Consider the following 19,788-nt stretch of genomic DNA (forward strand, 5'->3'; position numbering starts at 1 on the left):
ATACAGCTTTATATCCACAGGGTGATACAGCTTTATATCCACAGGGTGATACAGCTGATACAGCTTTATATCCACAGGGCCTTTAGGGGCCGAAACCCACCCATTTTAAACTTGTAGACGTACGCCGGTGTACGGACGTCTGTCATCCTCATGCTTAATCAGATGAAACTCTGATTTGATATGAGCGGAACCTGATTTTTGTTGTATTTCTAATTTGGAATTTATCTCAATTTCCATATTTTGTGGATTCAGTAGCCTAATTATGGTTTTAATCTAATCTGGAGAAAGCTGGATATGTATAACTCTATTTCGATTCTAATTTGGAAAAGCTCAAGATTCTCTAGTTTTCCGACTGTTGTTCACAGCTGCGTGTTTGGAGTAAATTGGTGCTGAATTATACAAACTACCAAATAATTAGTTGGCGGTCAACTTACTATTGCTTTTTGCATAGTTCTAGTCCTATAGTTGCATATTTTGCAAATCAAGTAGTTTGGTCCAGTTTGACATGATAACATATCTGATCCTTGGCATCTCCATCATCAGTCAGAGCATTTCGAAGCGCAAACTAAACTTTCTTCCGTTGAATAGCAGTGCTTCGTTACCATACCGTAGGCCTATATATTAGAAAGCAATGGCTTGGACCAATTATCAACTGGCACTGGCGCTTGGGATGGTGGTAACAGGATCTATCAACACACTGGCAACAAAGTGAGATTTGAAATTCCTTCATTCTCGTTATTCTGAAACTATAGGACTGGGCAAGAGTCGAGTAATTGAGTATCTCTCGTTATGTTTTCATAACAGTATGAAGGATGTGGATAGTTCGAATATATACCTTGATGCGACCAGAAAGAATATAATGCCAGTTCTACATCACGTTAAAGAATTTTTTACCATACTTAATTCATTGCACTTTGTGATGATGCTGCTGTGTGTTGATCACGACTTCACAGAAGAGTCATTTCCACTAATGTGCATATAGCTTTGTAGCCTACTACATGTTTCGTATGTTGGGATACGACCAATCAAGGCTTCCACAGTGGGTAATAGCCTCAAAACTATAATTCTCTCCACTAATTCTCATCTATCTCGACTCGAGTCATTAGATCCATACTCGATTCAAATTCGTTTACTGGACTCATTGTGTAAATTTGTAACTATTTACTTTATTTATATAGGCCTACTTAGTTTCCTCGTTAGTAAGAGTTTATTGATGTTTAGACCTATCATATTTTAACCTTTTTGAACTATGTAGTTCATTATTGAATTTCGATGTGACAATCTTGGAAGATGGTTGGTTAATTATGTTCACAATAAGAACAGTCTCATGTTCAAAATAAGCACAATCGTTATATTCACAATAACTGGGACGTGTGTTCGGACTGTGTTGCCACTCGGACATCTTGTCTGGGATCATAGGCGCCAAACCTGGGCATACCTAGACATTTTTTTAGGCATGCGGCATGCCTAGAATTCGGTTCGGCATGAATCGGCATAATCCCCGATTGTGTTATTTAGAACGAATCGCAATGTATTTCCGTTTACGACATTACCTGCTACCGCTTATGTGAGCGAGGTAACCCGTTGCGCGCGGCCAATTAGCTACAAGCGCGTTGCCAATTAACGAGATATGTCTGTGCACAATGTAACGCGACACGATCTCCCGCTGAGATGATCGCGAAATTGTGTTATTGATTGCCGTGCGTTCGGCAATCATCGCTTGGGACGCTTGCCTGCTTTATCGCGTCTCCTACAAGCCTAGTTTCACTCGCTTGAGCGAGCATGATGAACAATCACATCAGCAGTAGGCCCGGTGCCATCGCTGCCTGCACATTCGCATCTGCATTGGCGCACACGATATTATCGCTTGCCTACACAATCGCATCTGCAACAGGCCTGGTACGAAAGATATCATCGCTGGCCAACTATCGCGTCTAGAGCCAAGCATGCGTTGGCTCCCATCTCTCGAGCCTGGCATGCGCTAGCTCCAATCTTTCGATGGCTTGGTGACAATGCCGTTAGGTGTTTGTTGGTTAGCGATTGTAATTAAAGAGCGACATCGCTGACCTGAATGACATCGAATGTCCGCAGACATGTGCGATTGTGAGTGCGCCGTGCATGCGTAAGTGAATCCCGCTAATACCTAAACATAACCATCAGAAGATGTGTGTCAACTGTCAAGGCTTGAGTTGTAAAAGACGGGAAAGGTTTGAACAACCTGAAATCGGTGCCATTATAGAACAGATTCCATAACAGCTCTGACATTTTGCCTTGCGCAAATCGTCGCCGAGGTTACGTAATACGCGTTGATAAGCGGCGTATTTAATTGTTCGCTAGCGATCAGGGACTCGCTAATTGACAGCACTTCCGGACTCGTTGACAAGATTATCATACGCGCAAGTTTGTTAACACGCAGATATTGCATAATCGGCATTTATGCAGGCACTTAACCCTCATAAATTCATGCTATATTATCCCTAATTATCAATTCCGTCGGATCATGACTAATAAATCCCACGCAATACACAGTATGAGTGTGACTACAGTTTTATTGCAAGCTAATAGGTAATAACCCCAATCACACTATGATCTGAAAGGATAAAGAAATGCAGCAAACAACGTTAAGCTCCCGCGTAAGAGTGAAGCCTGGCGACTACGAGCGAAGCGCGATGTCTGTCACGGTCGACTAGTGTTCAATTATAATGAGCCATAATTGCGGAACTAAACATAATACAGCAAACGAAAGTTGAGATATATCAATACTTCCCCCTTTTAGGAAGACAAATAGGCTCAGTACATTTCCAGAAAACCGGGCGCGTTAAAATCGGCCAGACGGCTTAAGGCCAAAGCCGTGCGGTCGGGATGAGTGTTCGGCACGTCGTCGCTCGCCTCTTGAGAGATGATCGCTGGCTCCTCATCATTCGCCTCTGGTTCCTGAGAGACGATCACCGGCTCGGGCACGGTTGTTGGTTCCTCAGGATGCTGGCTTACCGAATGTTCAACTTCGTCCGCCGTCGGATGCCACCATTCAATGGGCGGATTGGCATGCACATGTTTTGTGAGCGCATTTCCATTTCCATAGTAAGGTTTAATATCATTGAAATGACTTCGATACCGCTTACCAGTTGATGCCTTGATCAGTTCAACGCCGTCACTGAAGATCTCCGCGACAGTGTAGAGCTCAGGGCCAAATACGGGGTCAAATTTGTTTCTTTTGTAGTTTCGGGTCATGACTTGCTGCCCCATTAGAAAATGTTTCGGTTGTCGCTTATTTGAACTGTTGGTAACTTGTTGCCTTTGTAATTTCGTTTGACGGTCTTGGTTCAAGGCCTTCTGTACTTGGTTGTTGTTGAGTACTTTCCTTGGAAAGTCGTTTCGGAATCCTCCTTTCAACATCAAGTCCCCTGGCGATTCCCCGGTTGATATGTGGGGGGTTGATCTGTATCCAATGAGGAAATCTTGCAGTGCCGTTTGTTTGTCCACACCTTGCGCGTATGCAATTTTCATCGCCTTGCCCTGAGGCGTCATAAAAGTCTCTACAGGGTTGGCTTGTGGATGGTACGGATACGTCTTTTTGTGGTCGATTCCGTGCTTGCTTGAAAATTCAGCAAATTCTTTCGAATTGAACGGAGGGCCATTGTCAGTCCTATGAGTATTAGGTTGACCATAATGAGCGTATGTTTTTGCTATTGCAGGAACAACATGCTTAGCTGCGGTACTTTTGACGATTGTCGCATCAGGAAACCGTGTCGTCAGGTCTTGCACCACCACTGCGTGACGTTTATCCGGCATTGGCCCAAACAAGTCTATGCTGACTTCATGCCAGGGTTGTTTAGGCGGCATAATGAGTTTCTGTGGCTGTTTGCTGCCTGGCAGTGTAAATTGCTGGCACAACGTACAGGATCTGATTTTCTGTTCCACCAACTCATTCAAGCCTTTGATCCAGAAGTGACTGCGGATGCGTCGCTTCAGATTGCACATTTCTGGATGACCTCCTTGGTGTGTTTTGTTGATAGCTGTTTCCCAGAGCTTTTCTGGGAGAATGATCTTGTCCTGTTTCAGCACCAAACCATTCGAGATGGTTAGCTGATCTTGAAATTTACGGAATACTTTTAGATCTGGGTCATTTTTCGATATATGACCCTTCCGGATGCTTTTTCTAAGTCGCTTAAGGAGGCTATCTTTCTTCGTCTCCTTGATGATGCGATCCATACACAGCGATTCCGTGTAGGGTGCATGTTGGATCATGAGAACAGTGCGTTCCAACTCGCATGCTTCATTTTGCCATGAACGCGGGGCAAACTCGATTGGCTGGGCATGCCTTGAAAGGTAGTCAGCTGGATTTAGAACACCTTTCTCCACACCACCTTGTAGGCTACATCTTGATGCCGCATCTTGATACGGTCGGTACGGATAGAGCCTTTCCTGTGGTTCTTGAATATGCCCTCTAACGGTTTGTGGTCCGTTATGACCAGTACTTCCGGTCCTCCAGTGACGTAGTGGCGGAATCTTCTCAAACCAAAGTCTACTGCCATGGCTTCCAAGTCTAGTTGCGGATACCGTGTTTCTTCCGGTCGTGTGGATCGACTTGCGAACGCCACAATACTAGATTCCTTTGCGCTTGGACCTTGGGCCAGAATTGCAGACAAGCCTGACACATGAGCATCCACAAATATGTATGTCTTCGCCTTGACGTCAAAGAATCGCAGTGCGGTATCTGCTTTAACCGATTGGCACCGGCTGCAATTTTCGAAAAATTTTGCTTCAATTTTCAAAAACGAAAAACTGTACCTTAATGGGATTGGAACACGACAGCCAAGGTAGCGTTCGATTCAGAAAGTCAACGCGGATCCGATTGCGCCACTCGCTTTCATTTCGAGCCCTGTGTCTGGCCGCTTATATCGAGAGCAAGCCGAGAATTCGTTGATGAGAAACGTATTACATTTACTGCACTCTTTATAAACCTTAACATGGATATCTGGTGACATAGGCTTCTTGTGAATCATATCGGCGAGGAAATCATGATCATGGAGATGGCTCAGTCGATATAATACGCCCTAATATCGCCATTATCCAATAGATACTGTACTGACGGTTTGCACAATAAACACGCACCAGGCCGCAGAGTGAATGAGTTATCGGCGAGTGAGCGAGTGACGCGCGTGTATTTATTAGGTAGCGTAGCCTTCCAGGGCATTTACAAAGCTTATAGAGCACGTAAATGGGTCACTTTAGTATTGATAAACGGAGATTGTCAAGACCTAACCATAAGGACAAACCACAAACGCATATCTTACTACTACGTAAGGTTTATGACGTTAGTTGGTAGCACTTCATACAAACATGATACACACGTTTGCGCGGAATACACTGCGTGTAGAATTGGTCTTGTTGCCATATATACATCACTATTAGCTGTTAGTCTGATGTAGATATAATCTTATGGTAATGTACTCTCCACAGAAACAATCTAAGAATGTCAACTACCGATAAAATTCAGGATATAACACATTATGTTACGGATATTCGTCCCTGCGTTTGACACTAGTGTGTTAGTCTGCAGGAATTCTCTTCACGATTTTCAGAAGCGGCCTTGGGGTGACATAGGCATAACTAATGTTGTTTATTTTGACCTTGAAGGTGGAGATTGGCTAGTTCTATTGAAAGAGACAATCCGTAAATGTCTTTCATTACTACAACGTAAGATATATATCGTTATACGACAGCTCTTTGTATATCCTGATGCACACTTTTGCGTAGGTATATGCGCCGAGTAATATTGTATTTATTCCGAAATATACTTGACTATTAGCCATTATTTAGAATCGTATAGGCAACAACTATTCACAGACACAATCTATGAAGGTATATCACTATTAGAACTCGATATAAATCCCGTTTTGTGACCAGTATTCATCCATCTGCTTGAAGCTGGTACGGTAGGCTGCGAGAATTCTCTTCCCGATTTTCAAATGCAACCTTGGGCGATGCAGACATAACTAGTATAGTTGTTTTAGCAAGAAAATCAGAAGCTGACAAGCGCTATTCATAGAAACAAACTACAACAACTGGCTATGACGAATACAACCAAATATACGGCAGGGTATATGATGGGTATCGGGAAAGGCGCGTTTCCACGAAATGATGCGGTCGGCGGATATCTTTGTCACGCGGCCTATCACATAGATTTTGCACACCTTATATGTAACTAATATCAGATATGAAGATATGTGTGAACTTGTATGGACACTAGCTTTTCACAGAAAGAAACAACTATGCTGTAAGACGGCTAGAACAAAACATACAGTACGTTATGTGAGAGTGGTCAATGACGCGCGTTGCCGAGACAGTGTATTTTGCAACATATTTATCTACGGTATTTGATATCCGATTTCGACGTCTTAGATATAATAAATATCAAATAATATGGTATCAATGAACTTGCACAAACAATATCCATTCGCAGAAATGAACAGCAGCGACCTAGCGCGATTAGAACGGGATATATATTGGTTCTATTACAGTACACTTCCCTCGTACCGGCAATGGGTAAAAATACCCACGCCGGCGCCAAACGGTTAAGAGCCTTTTTTAGGCTTTTAAATTCCTTGCTGCATTCTGATGTCCACCTGAACCTTTGATGCTTTTGAGTCAATTGGCGGAAGTGCTTCGTTTTGCTTGATAGATGCGAGATGAAGTCCCCAAATGATTGAACGAAGCACAGGAATGACATCACTTCCTCTTTTGACTTCGGACGGGAAGCATCCTCCAGAGCTTTGACCTTCTCCGGATCTGGTTTAATACCTTTACTAGTCACTATCATACCCCAGAAAGGTATCTCTGACTTCTTGAAAACACATTTGTCCACGTGCAGGGTCATTCCAGCGTCTTGGATGCGTTTCATGACCTTTTCGAGAGCTACGTCATGTTGCTGAGGAGTCTCTCCAGACATGATGACGTCATCATGAATGACATGGGCCCCTTTGATATTAGCAAAGAGCGGGATCAGAGCTCTCGTGAGCTCGCCTGATGCTGGTTTTGCACCCATTGTGAGTTTTCGGTAACGCATGAGTCTATGGCCAGCATGGAATACTGTAACTGCTCTCGACTGCTCAGTGCTCATCCAGCAACAATTGGTGGAAAGCTGATTTAAAGTCCAGTTTGCTGAATACTATGCTGCCTGCCAGCCTTGCTTTGATTTCCTCCACTCTTGGTATAGGAATGTTAGTAGCCTTGATCGCCTGGTTGACTTGCCTCAGATCGATCGTCATGCGTAGGCTGCCATCGCTTTTTGGCGTAAGCACAGGATTGGAAACCCATGGCGCTGGACCTGTGTGCTCTTCGATTATTCCATCACCTTCCAGTTGTGATATTAGATTCTGAAACTTGCCTTGCAGATGGAAAGGGATTGGACGTATGGCTTGGGCCACTGGTGGCACCTCTGGATCGATATAGAACGAAACTTCATGATCCTTCAGTGTTCCTATGCCTGTGAACACAGATGGATGTGCCTTCATCACATCTGCTTTTAGCTTGTCCACTTTCGCAACCCTGTTCACTTTCCGAGACATTTCCGTCTCCTTGTCGCCATCGAATGTGATGATGCCGAGCTTTTCACACAATCGCCCACTAAGTAGAGTCTCTACTTTACCAGGGACGATATAGAAGCGAGCACTCACCACAGAACTTTTGAAAGTTACAAATCCTTCGTAGCGTCCACTGCATTGGATTGGCTTCGACCCATAAGGCTTTATGTACGTTTTCGTGGATCGGAGACGTAGTTTAAGCTTTGCTGCCCTCTTTGCCGACATCACATTCAAATCAGCACCCGTGTCCGCATAGGCCTTTACAGGTTTTCCTGCCATTGCAACCTTCACCCGGTATCTTGGTTTTGACACCTTACGCACCTTGCGGTAAGGCTGCGATTGGTTGACTCTCTTGATGCCTTTCTTTTTCCTGCTCTGCATTTTCTTTCGCGACGCATCAGAGCTGGCGTCGCTTGATGGATCAGCGTCGTCATCTGATGAGCTGCTGACGTCACTTTCTGATTCAACGCGGTTTGCCTTTGCGCGTTTTTTCTTTTTGCATGCTGATGATCCTCTGAAGTGGCCTTCTTTACCACACTTATGACATGTCATGTTTCTTGCCACACACGATTTTCCTCCTTCACAGATTTTAGAGGAGCATGTCTTGCAACCACCCTTGCGTCGTGCATCTGCACCTGAACCCTTATGCTTGTGATAGCGTTGTTTGGGTTTCACACGACAAATGTCAGCCGCTTCTGCAGCCTCAGTTTCATTCTTAATCAACTGGGCGGAGTGTGAAGCCGCTTCTATCTTACGGCCGTTCTCTATCAAGGCTTTCAGATCCCATTGGTTCTTGAGCGCATTTGTCCGTATGTCATCTGATTTGACGCCGACTATTATTTGATCCCTGATCATAATGTCGAAGACATTGCAGTTTGCATTCTCACATACAAATTTGCATGCCTTTGCTTCATGCCTCAAGCGGTGGACGAATCCGTCGAAGCTCTCATCCATTTCCTGAGACAGACGGTGAAACTTGTAATTCGCAAGAGTATAGTTCCGGGTTGGCTCATACCGGTCCTTCATGCATTTCACCAGATTTTTGAATTTAAGTGTGCTACGGTCGTTTTCTGGTACGGTATCTTCAAAATCTCTCTGGAAATTTCGTGAAGAAAACCGACCCAAGAATATTTTTGTTTTATGGCCCTCGATCCAGCCCTCTTTGTCCTGCTCTGCGGCGGGAGGTTCTTTGGCCATTGCATCGTATTCATAATGAAACATGCGTACGAACTCACAGAATGCGTCATGAACATTGCTGCGATGATGTTCTGGATCGAATCGATTGATTGAAGCTTTGGATTCTTGTTCCGACATTGGGGTTACGTTGCGTTGCGATAGTATATCCGATTTGTCCTCGTCGCCATTAATAAATCCCACGCAATACACAGTATGAGTGTGACTACAGTTTTATTGCAAGCTAATAGGTAATAACCCCAATCACACTATGATCTGAAAGGATAAAGAAATGCAGCAAACAACGTTAAGCTCCCGCGTAAGAGTGAAGCCTGGCGACTACGAGCGAAGCGCGATGTCTGTCACGGTCGACTAGTGTTCAATTATAATGAGCCATAATTGCGGAACTAAACATAATACAGCAAACGAAAGTTGAGATATATCAATGACGTCATTCCTTTGTGACGTCATCGAACTCGCATGCCTATGGAAAATTAGCGTTCGGCGCCTATGTCTGGGATATGTTGGTGCTGCGACTGATCGTATTGTGAATATAGCGACTGTTCTTACTGTGAACATGAGACTGTTCTTATTTTGAAATAAACTGTTTTTATTGTGAACATAATCGAACCAACTCTGTAGTAGCAATCTTGCGGCCAACAACAGCTAAACTGTCAAGTTGGAAAAGTGGTCCACCACCCATTTTGAGTAAGGGATCCCTGTTCTACTGATTACCAGTACCCATTTATGGATTTCGGTTCATGTGGATAATGACACATCAATGTAATAATCAATTGCCTCGCAATTCCCTATTACACTTGTCAACACGGTTTTTGCGCCAGGACTATTTTAGGTCAATTATACCTAATTTGGGGGCGCTGAATACGAATCTGGTGTTATTTTTGCTCCATCACGTCACGTTTTAGAGATATATATCGTTCGTCCAGAATAGAAAGGGCCTACCGGTATGTCACATTTCATAGTTTTGAGAAAATTCAATTTAAAGATTCGACATATTCCTTATTGAAAGATCTCAAAGCCTTCTCTGTTATTAGTTCTTTCATCCTTCTCCTTGTCAATCAACTTACTTTGGGAACAAATGTCCATTTTCAAATCAATCGGCATGACGGGTTTTTCCTCCCTGAATGGACATAGGCCATGAATAATGCTCACTATTATACTGGGACATAGGCCCATTTGACTCAATATTGGGACATAGGCCCAAGTGTCAATCCTTTTCAATCCGTCTTTTTAGACATTATGATGCTGTATTTTGTGAGCAATAACAGTTAACCATTAAAACAAATGTATTTTCGCATTTTTCAACCACAAGTGTTGTAGACAACAGGTACCGAGTCCATTAGAATGTCGCAGTTTTGATAGGTCTTGAAATTGAAGCAAGTTTAGCAACCACCGTTTTTATTTTATACAAACTTGAAACTGAGAAACGACCAAATATAGTCAATAACATACATCATGATTCTATTTACAATTTATGGTGAAGACATTTTACCTATTCCTAATAAATCTCCTAACTGTTTCACCTCAAATGAATCACTCTTCAAGAAGCTGTATCCGTTGTGGCTGTATAAGAGACTTTGAATTGACCCGAATTAACTTGTAATTACTTTTCATGTCTTGTTTTATCCTGCTGCCTTCTGTTTGCTATGCTTACTATGAGAGTGGAGTATGATAGATTCCTATTGTACGAGGGTGGATGTCTTCTTACAGCTTCTTTTTCGATCAAAGAAACTATAGCGCAACTGGTATCAATACTGATAGCTTGTGTTTTGAAGGTTCATTTTTCCTGGAATGATTTTAGCTGCTCATATCAATGCGAGTATTGTTTTCCTAACCCTAGCTAGATTGCTCTTTCTGTAACTGAAAAATTAGACAGCGTTCATTGTTCCACATGATATGAAATGAAAATTTCCATTGTCCGTCACAATGCATCAACAATAAAATGGGCCTATGTCCAATTACTTACTTCAAGCAAGGTGATGGAAAAGGCCTATGTCCAAACATCTTGGACATAGGCCCCTTCTATTCTCAAATGTGATCAAAAGTATTTGGCCTATGTCACATCAAGTCAAGGAACGGGACCAATAAATTATGAGAAGGTCTCATTGCCATTTGAAAGAGCTGTATCCATATACTAAGAAATCAAAAAAAGTGAAATTATGAAAAATGGACATAGGCCCTTTCTATTCTGGACGAACGATATGTTGAATATTTCTACTTTTTTGAGGTACCGTACTCAAGTAGATTTCGGCTACTTGCAGTACTTACTGAAGTGGTAATGTTTTACTACTTCAACATCTACCTGAACTGTATTCTGGATGAACTAATTACTTTTGCAATTTGGTTTTTGTAAAGTAGAAAGTAGTTCAGGGATAATATTGCACCACTATCTTGTGTTAAGTTGTTATAAGAAAAGCGTAAAATAGCCTCTGAATCACGGTACCTGAGTATATTTATTTGAAGATTCTACCCATTGGTGGTGTCATTATAGTCATTTTGTGTTATATGCGGTGATACATCTTGCGATTTCCTACGTAGCCACCTCCGACCAGTGGTGGCCTTACGATTGGGTGATCCCTAGGCGAAACTTCCTAGGCGGCCCTACTTATCTATATTATCGCAACTTCTGGGGGCTACGCCCAAAACTTATATTGTAGTACTACATTGTCTGTACATCATACTTTCAGCATATAAAATAATTATAATACCATGCCAAAGTACAATAAACTACTTGTCATTTGAAAAACAGTGACTCAAGTGAACTATAGCGCGTTTCGAGACCCACCTATTTAGAAGAAATATGGCTCAGTAAACAACAATATATAGGGGAGAGGAGGCCAAGATGAGACACGGGGCAAGATGAGACATGCAATTTTTTCATAGAAAAATTATCTGATGGACAGATTCCTTCAACTATGCTGTTCCCATAATGTCATTCTATAGTCCTATAATATTAACACGACAAACAGATTTGAGTTTGGGGAGAAAAATGCCCAAAACTATATTTTCATGGTCTATGTCAGTTATGTGAATTCATGTTTGTAAGGGCATACCCATCATAGTACTTCATATTATAAAACAACATTACTGGAGCTGGTCGAGTGCAATATTAGCAGTGTAATCATGCACTTACCTCTGAAAAGTAATAGACAAGAATTTTTTTATTCAAGTTTATTCAATAATTGAGGTGTGGGGGTAAGATGAGACAAAACCATGGGGGTAAGTTGAGACATGGGTATCAGAGGGCTTTTATATTGATGGCCTCGCAAGATTCAAAATTTAGTGTTGAAGGCACACAAAATGTATTATTTATCTAGTTAACTAGTAGTTTACCAGATGTGACATTACAAAACAAAATAATAACGAAACTCTTATTGTTGCTGGATCTCATGAATAATTGGTTTTCGATGTCATTTAAATTTGTATATATATGATGTACAAATTCTTTTTAAAAGTAAATTATTTCATGATTATTATATTTTATTCACGATGTTGCTAGTTGATTCATCATTTGTGATGAATTGGTGGCGTAATGAGCAAGAATTGCTTGGTGTCTCATCTTGAACAGAGCGTGTCTCATCTTACCCTCACCTGGGGTCAAGTTGAGACATTTGAGCAAGGATTTTGTGGGCTAAGTAATCCATCAACATGTTGTTCAATATAACTCAAGCCATAGTCATAAATAGTACAGATCACAGGCTTTCCATTGGTACCAAAATTAATCCTCAGAAGGCATTACTCTTCGAGTGGCGTTGAATTATCACAAAAGTGTCTCATCTTGGCCTCCTCTCCCCTAGATATAGGCTCTAATAGCCTACATGCTTTCATTGGCTTTCAAATGACTATTTCCTTTGATATTTTGGATATTCAGGCTCAGTGTGGACACTGGACACGCTTCATTATAAATTAACATATCATATGAAAGTTGGCATCAAGAGCTAGCAAGTAGGAACTCACACAAACATGTACTGGACAATTTTGATGCACTGAAATATACACGGCTGCCACTAGGAAGTATATATTCAATAATAATTCATTCCATGTTACAATATGACCTCATTAACATAAAATCGAAGTAGGCTCTTTTAACAAGCACAGAAATTCAATTATCGAACACCGTTTACAGTACCATATTCTACATGGGTAGGCCTACATGTATTTTCACGGTTATTCGCCAAATGATAACTAAAATTCGCATAAATGTAGAAGGGTGGGGGGCTCATAAAATCAAAGTAAGCTCTTTTAGCGGGTGCAGAAATTTGATGATTGACTACTGTTTACGGTATTATATTCTACATGGGGACATGTATTTTCAGTTTTTTTGCAAAATGATAACATTCGCGTAAATGTAGGAGGGGGGGGTCCTTTAGCTAACGGCAAAATGGATGGAGATTATCAAATCAATGTGAGCTCAGGCAACTAGTGCAGAAATTTAATGATCGACTACTGCTTACCGTACCATATTCTACATTGGTGCATGGATTTTGTGGTTATTCGTAAAATGATAGGCCTAACTAAAAAATGAGAATTGATGATTGACCTCTATTTACGGTACAATACCAAGATTCTTTATGGATACAAGGATCCCGCGGTCATTCAGAAAATGGTAATAATTGAAAAAAGCGCGTAAACCGGAGAAATAGTTGGGAAAAAGCGCGTAAACCGAGAGGGGGGGGGCTCGAAAGCGTGTAAATCAACCTGGGGGGCCCCTAGGCAACCGCCTACCCCAAAAACCACCACTGCCTCCGACTAACTGTTGAAAGTATGCGACCACCCTTCCCCGACCAAATATACTTAGATATTTACTGACTTTTGGTAATTCTCAAACCTTGCATTTCGTCTTCCACTTCGCGTAGTTTTGACATATCTTAGAAATGACTACTTCTACTTGTACTGTGAAGAAATGTAAGGCGGTACTTGTGCTACTTGAGTAGCAACGCTGATCACTTCGACCCGCTCTAGTTCATAGTAAAATATAACGGCAAATCAGAAACCACCAAAAATGTAAAGCTTTTTGTATTTGGAACTGGCGTTTATTCATGCAACACACTAACAAAAAGCCTTGAAATTAAGCAATGCTAATCTCTGGCTCTGTTCCAGCATAGAACCCGTGGTATTTGTTCACAGAATGTCCTATGTCGAGAGAGATCGACTGGCCTAGAACCGCTGCATATTTATTTCTATTGTGAAGTAACATGCACTTCAGTTTTCGTGTTGAGCTGTTAGTAAGCAGTCTCCATTTATCTGGTTGTCTATATTAGACAATGCAAAAGAAACCCTTTATATCATGGCAATAAACTAAAAGAAAAACAGTTCAGAAACTGCTTTCCTTGATTCCGATAAAATGTGACAATACCTGGAAACTGGAGAAGAAGAATTAGCATGATAAGTACAGATGGAGATTAATGATGATAAATTCTTTCAAATTATCATGATAAGCACTTTTTTCTTCGGAAAAGCAGACATAATGTTTCAAAACAAGCTTGAAAAGCCACATATACAGGTCATGTACCAGAGTGAACAATTCTCTTCTACATAATATACAAACAATACAATTTTTATTGTTTGCAAACTTTAACGTTTTACTAAAGAACAGAGTGCTGTCACAAAATGCATGGACCGATTAAGTCTGCAGGACAGATGTATAAAGATAGATAACGTATGGAACTAAATTAGGTATTGAGCTACTAATCACAATCTTTAAACGAAGTGTTGTAGTGGTATTATAGAGATGTTAACTGCTACCGACTAAAAATAGTTGCATCCACATATAAATTTATGGGTCGAAATGAGGTCCTGGTCGAAAAAGATAGAGAATCACTGGATTCAAGTTCACCGAAAACTCAGTTATTCTGTTCTACAACCCAGGTTTCATCATGATAGATGATCTCAATAACAATATTTGATCTGTTGCTGTTGCATGCTGACCGTAATGTCGCTAACGAAAGCCGAAATTATTTGATTAATTTATGTAAATGAGAAAAATACATAGCGAAAAAATTTGACGTGATAGAGAAATTGTGACGACAGAATCGGATTCAGCAACCTAAAATTAGCCTAAATTAATCATTGAGATTTTTGGAAAAAAATTTTTTTGGAAATTTTTATAGACTAGTGTAATTTTATTGGTCGAAAAGAGCTTCTGCATGAATGAAGATAGAGAATTACAGGATTCAAGTTCATTGAAAACTCAGCTATTCTGTATTACACCAACCCAGGCTTCATGATAGATGATTTCAATAACAATATTTGATCTGTTGCTGTTGTATGCTAACCGTGATGTCACTAACGAAAGCCGAAATTTGATTAATTTATATAGGCTAAATGAGAAAAATTCATACAGAAAAAATCTGACGTGATGGAGAAATTCTGAGCACGGAATCGGATTCAGCAACCTTGAATCAGCCTATATCATTCATTAAAATTCTCGGCTGAAAATTTTTTTCGAAATTTGTAGACCAGTGTTATCAATTCATCACAGTTTTAAAAAGTGTAGCGGCATTTTATGAATTTCTGCAATGAAAATTGTTCGAAATCGGAAATACTGGTTTCTATGACTTGTCTCTATCATGACAGATGGGCCGATCTACAAGATGCACCCGGCTGTGCTACTGGTGATCATCCGCAATCCCATCCTTTCAGCCATCCTTTTCTACAGGTGAGCTTGATACATCATGTATGACACTGGGCTACTTAACCAGACTGGGACTACTAGAAATGGCTTTCTGCTCTCATTTTCATTCTAATCTAATTCCTGCTTTTCCTGAAATGCCGCAGGAGAACTGTATCGTGCGAAACAAGCCAAGCTTGTCGTACAGATATATGCTGATCCCATGTGTTCAAGAGAATCACCTCTGATTCGATACCAACTGAACTTGATTCAATTTTTAAGTTTTCGCGAATTCAGTAATTCAAATCTAATTTTGGAATTACTGCGTCGCTGCAATTCTAATTGTAATCTAATTTAGAAAAAAAAGCTACCTATAATTCTAATCTGATCTAATCTGGAAAATTTAATTTATTTAAAAAAATAATTTACAGTGATACAAATATAGGACGGTATAAATATATACAAAATACATAGCAACAGTGTTAAATAAGCAGTACCGGTATGCGAAATATATTTATGGTTCGGGTAGTCCTGTAGCTAGTTGGAAAATTGGCATTTTTTAAAATTTCTTGCTAGTTCGTTGACTCTTCGCTCTGGAGAACGATTCAAAGGCAGTGGTCCAACGTAGATCCAAACTATGGCTCTAAGGAAGGCGATTACGTATTGCTATATGGTTGAGCTGAACAGAAAGTGCATAAAAACACTACACTTCGGTATTGCAAATCAGCAATAACGGTTTGGGCTTTGTTTAAAAACGAGGTAATTACTGTACTGTTACTGAGACAGATTTTTTAAGACCCACCGTTTCAGTAACCCTGGTTTAATCGCGGTGACATTGCGGCATGTGCCCACTCATTTGAAGTTGGCAGGCTTTCTTTAAATGTGATTATCATATTCTTAGCAGTCATTGTTTTATTGAAGCATTGGTTCTCAGGCCTTCGATATGCATAAACAAGCAGTAGATGAGTTCATTTCAGGAGAAACCACAGGAGAACAGTCATTTTGCACACTAGCTGTGTGCGTCTGTGCTTTTTATGTCATCATCAAGCTTTTAACTATTAAATTCTGCAGCAGGCTGGCAAATTTGGTCTGTTCAAGTTCTAAAGATGATTTACAAATTCAAATTACTTAAACAGCTGAGTGGCAGCACCAAACCTGAAAATTGATTTCAAAACTATTATAATAACCATAGGCGCCGACTTATATTTTTTTACGATGTGACGAAGTCTTGTGATGTCATAATTGTTCCATATCGATGACATCACTGTCGCATTAAAACGCACTTTAGTACATGCCGCTGGTGTATGTGCAACCTTGAACCATTTGTGTGACGTTTTAATACCGGTCCTGCACTCATTAATATCAAACCATGCAGTCGAGTTATTATATGGCATCTTAAAACGGCACGATCATTCGTCCGACATCGAACAAAAATCAGAATTTACGTCACTGAGGATTTGGAGTTGCATCAATGTTATTAACGCGCATTGCGCGCTGTGTGAGTAACGGATACACTACGCTCTGGCGTGGCAAGTTCGCCAAGTAACACAAGAACACTCTCGAATATGAGGTTTCAAGCGGCCAATAATGATGATCACAAACGCGAAATCGCGCAGCCAATCAACAATTGTCTCTTGCGGTTTCTGGCTTCACGTTGAGTAGCTCGCATCGCGGCAATTGTTTGCAGATTAAAACAGCGATTTCGGCGGCATTGGTGCATATACCGTAAATAGATCTGGGAATGGGTTTTAAGTCTAACACCGTATCGAGTAGCTTTCGTCGCGACAATTGTTTTCTCATTCTATCGGTATTTAAGCTGTATTGCTGCATTTCCCGACTAATGTCACTGGCAAAGCCTTGTTAGACAAACGAATATGCGCTGAAATGAATTCCAATTAGCAGGCACACACCCTCCAATTTTACGCTGCGATTACCAAGAGCATCATGAAGCTAGCTAGCTCAAGAATGGTTTTGTAAACGAATATTGGCGAACATATTTTAGATTTTAGAAAAGCAGAACGTCTGTTTTGGCGCCTGGTCGAGAGAGGAGATCTATGATGGTGATGGTGCTTCTCAGCACATCACGCTAGGCACGTACGTAGCCTGTCGGAAAATTAGGATGATTTTTTTTTAAATATACCAATATCGCATCAATTCAATTCGGGTTAAGTACATGTGTAAATTACGATCATATAATCTCTTCTTGTTGACGATTTTTGGCGTACGATTAGCTTGCCAAAGAGCTTGCTGTCAATTAGCGAGTCCCTGATGTCTGGTGAACAATTAAATACACGCAGTAGGGCTCTTCAAAAATTACCTGTTTTTCTCAAATTGTACTGGCTACTTGATAAAATTGTTAGGTTAACTAATTTAAGCCTACACACAAAATTTGGTTCAATTCCAACCAGTAGCCGCATTGCTACAGGAGAAGAAAGTTTCTATTTATTATATAAAAATAAATAACAAAAAATTTGAAAATTTTCTGCTCACCCCGAAAGTGTTAGGTTGTCTATAGAAACAATGTTCACCAAATTTGGTTCAATTCCAACCAGTGGAAGCGGAGTATTTAAATAGTATTTACGGTGACCAATTATTTATTATAGTGGTGCCCACCGTAAATACTATTTTATTCAAATTCAATCCGCTCTTGTGCGTTTCATGCGATCAGTGCCAACTGTTTATTTCATGATTCTGCATATAAAGGCAGAGACCATATGAAAACGAGAGCCTTGCCTATAACTTGGCCACCGATCATATCGTGTCGATATCACACATCGAAAGAAATATTGGTATCGGCCTAGAAAGGTAAAATAAATATCAGTAATTTTGGTGACATCACAGCACGGTAGTATGAAGCCGTGTTGGGATCAAGTCACTACCTTCGAGTCACCAGTCATTTTGAATGATTGCACATGTTGACTCGAGTCAAGTCACTCGATTTTTGGAGGTCACTCGAGTCAAGTCAAGGCACAATTCAAGTGAAGTTGCATTTCCGAAGTGTGAGGCATCATTGCATTTTGCCAGCTGTTAGAAATACAGATTTGAGTGTTCATTGATAGTTAAATATACACGCAAGAAGGCTTTGTAACGCTCACATATACGTAGAACTGTTGAACTACCGGTACGTAAGTAATTGCATAGCCTCTGTTTATAGTTGCCAGCCATAATACAAAATAGAGAAACGAAAAGATAAGATGCAATAATTTACCCACCTACATAATATACAAACTATAAATGCCAGCTAAATTCAAAGTCATATTTCCTGATATATCGGTGTTAATGGCGAAGGTTTCTCGGTATCGACGCCAAAAATTCGATGTCGGTCAGGCTCTCGTGAAATCATCTGTTATCCAAGTTATTCAAATGACAATGTCAAATCCGTAATTCCATTTCAGGCGGTGGGTATGTTCATTGGAGAGTTTTCGTGCCTGATTGCGTTCAAAGTGTTGTGGTTTTCGAAAAAAGTACGCGGGCGAAGCACGGACGACATGGGCAACCAAAATTTTTCTCCGTTTCTGCTCTTCATTCCAGCCATGTGCGATATGACCGGGACGTCGCTGATGTGAGCATCAAGTTATATGTTACGAATAGGGTTAGGCAGAATCAAGTGCCAAAGTGACCCGATTCTGAATCGAGGACTACGCTTCGAGTTGTCAGACTCAAATATCACTCATGTAGACGTTACAACAGTATGGGTGATGTTATACTCGAATCATTGTGCCCAGTCCTGCTTGCAAACGTCACCATTTCTTGGTTAGAGTACTGTGACTTGAAACTTGGATTGTTCGTAACGCATCATTCGAAACGTGTAGTACAACGCTGCGCCCATTCGTTGAAGTGATATTTCCGTCAACTCGCGATCAACACACGGCATTTTCACAAAGTGCAATGAAATGGGCATGGTTGAAAAATATCAGATCATCTTTATATGGTGTAGGACTGGCATTATGTTCTTCGTGGTCGCATAAGAGAAACATTTTTCAACTTTCCACGTCATCCATGCTCCGATGGCGTCATAACGAGCGGTACCCTAACGCTCGACTCGAAGCGTGATGCTTGATTTGAAATCAAATCACTCAGCTTATCGATTTTGCCCAAATGCTGGGATTTGATTTTGTTGTGATACACGTTCCCAGGTTATTTGGATTTGTCCGCTCGCTACATTTCCAGAGGGCTTTGACTTGTACTGAGTAAATTATGTAATGTTACTGGTACTGGCCTCCAAATATTTGATCGAGATTTTGTTGACCAGTTTCCGTACCTAGGTGTTGAAGCCAATGGTCAAGAACCTTCACGTCACAGGAATTGGACAGACGTGTAGACCTGATTAGACTTCATATCATCGCACTAATCTACTAATCTCAAGTGCCTTGTTACCAGATGTGGTCAGAAACAAAG

At 40.8% G+C, this 19,788-nt stretch overlaps 1 protein-coding gene across 2 annotated transcripts in view; it reads left to right on the forward strand.

Annotated features, from left to right (window-relative positions):
* Positions 1–580: 580 nt before the first annotated feature.
* The window catches only part of LOC145455752 (solute carrier family 35 member F6-like), a 31,800-nt gene continuing 12,592 nt past the window's right edge, over positions 581–19,788 (forward strand). Inside the window, exons 1-3 of one of the 2 annotated variants that reach the window (XM_080333730.1) lie at positions 581–708; positions 15,357–15,438; positions 18,786–18,952. In XM_080333730.1, the coding sequence (XP_080189856.1) occupies positions 632–708; positions 15,357–15,438; positions 18,786–18,952 (326 nt within the window). In that variant the 5' untranslated portion in view covers positions 581–631. Of the gene's footprint in view, positions 709–5,578; positions 5,701–15,356; positions 15,439–18,785; positions 18,953–19,788 lie in introns of those variants that run through there. The other variant, XM_080333731.1, reaches the window with a different exon arrangement.

Source organism: Botryllus schlosseri, chromosome 14 (assembly GCF_051294905.1).
Source record: "Botryllus schlosseri isolate E-star chromosome 14, Bs_hap1, whole genome shotgun sequence".
Classification (NCBI taxonomy): domain Eukaryota; kingdom Metazoa; phylum Chordata; class Ascidiacea; order Stolidobranchia; family Styelidae; genus Botryllus; species Botryllus schlosseri.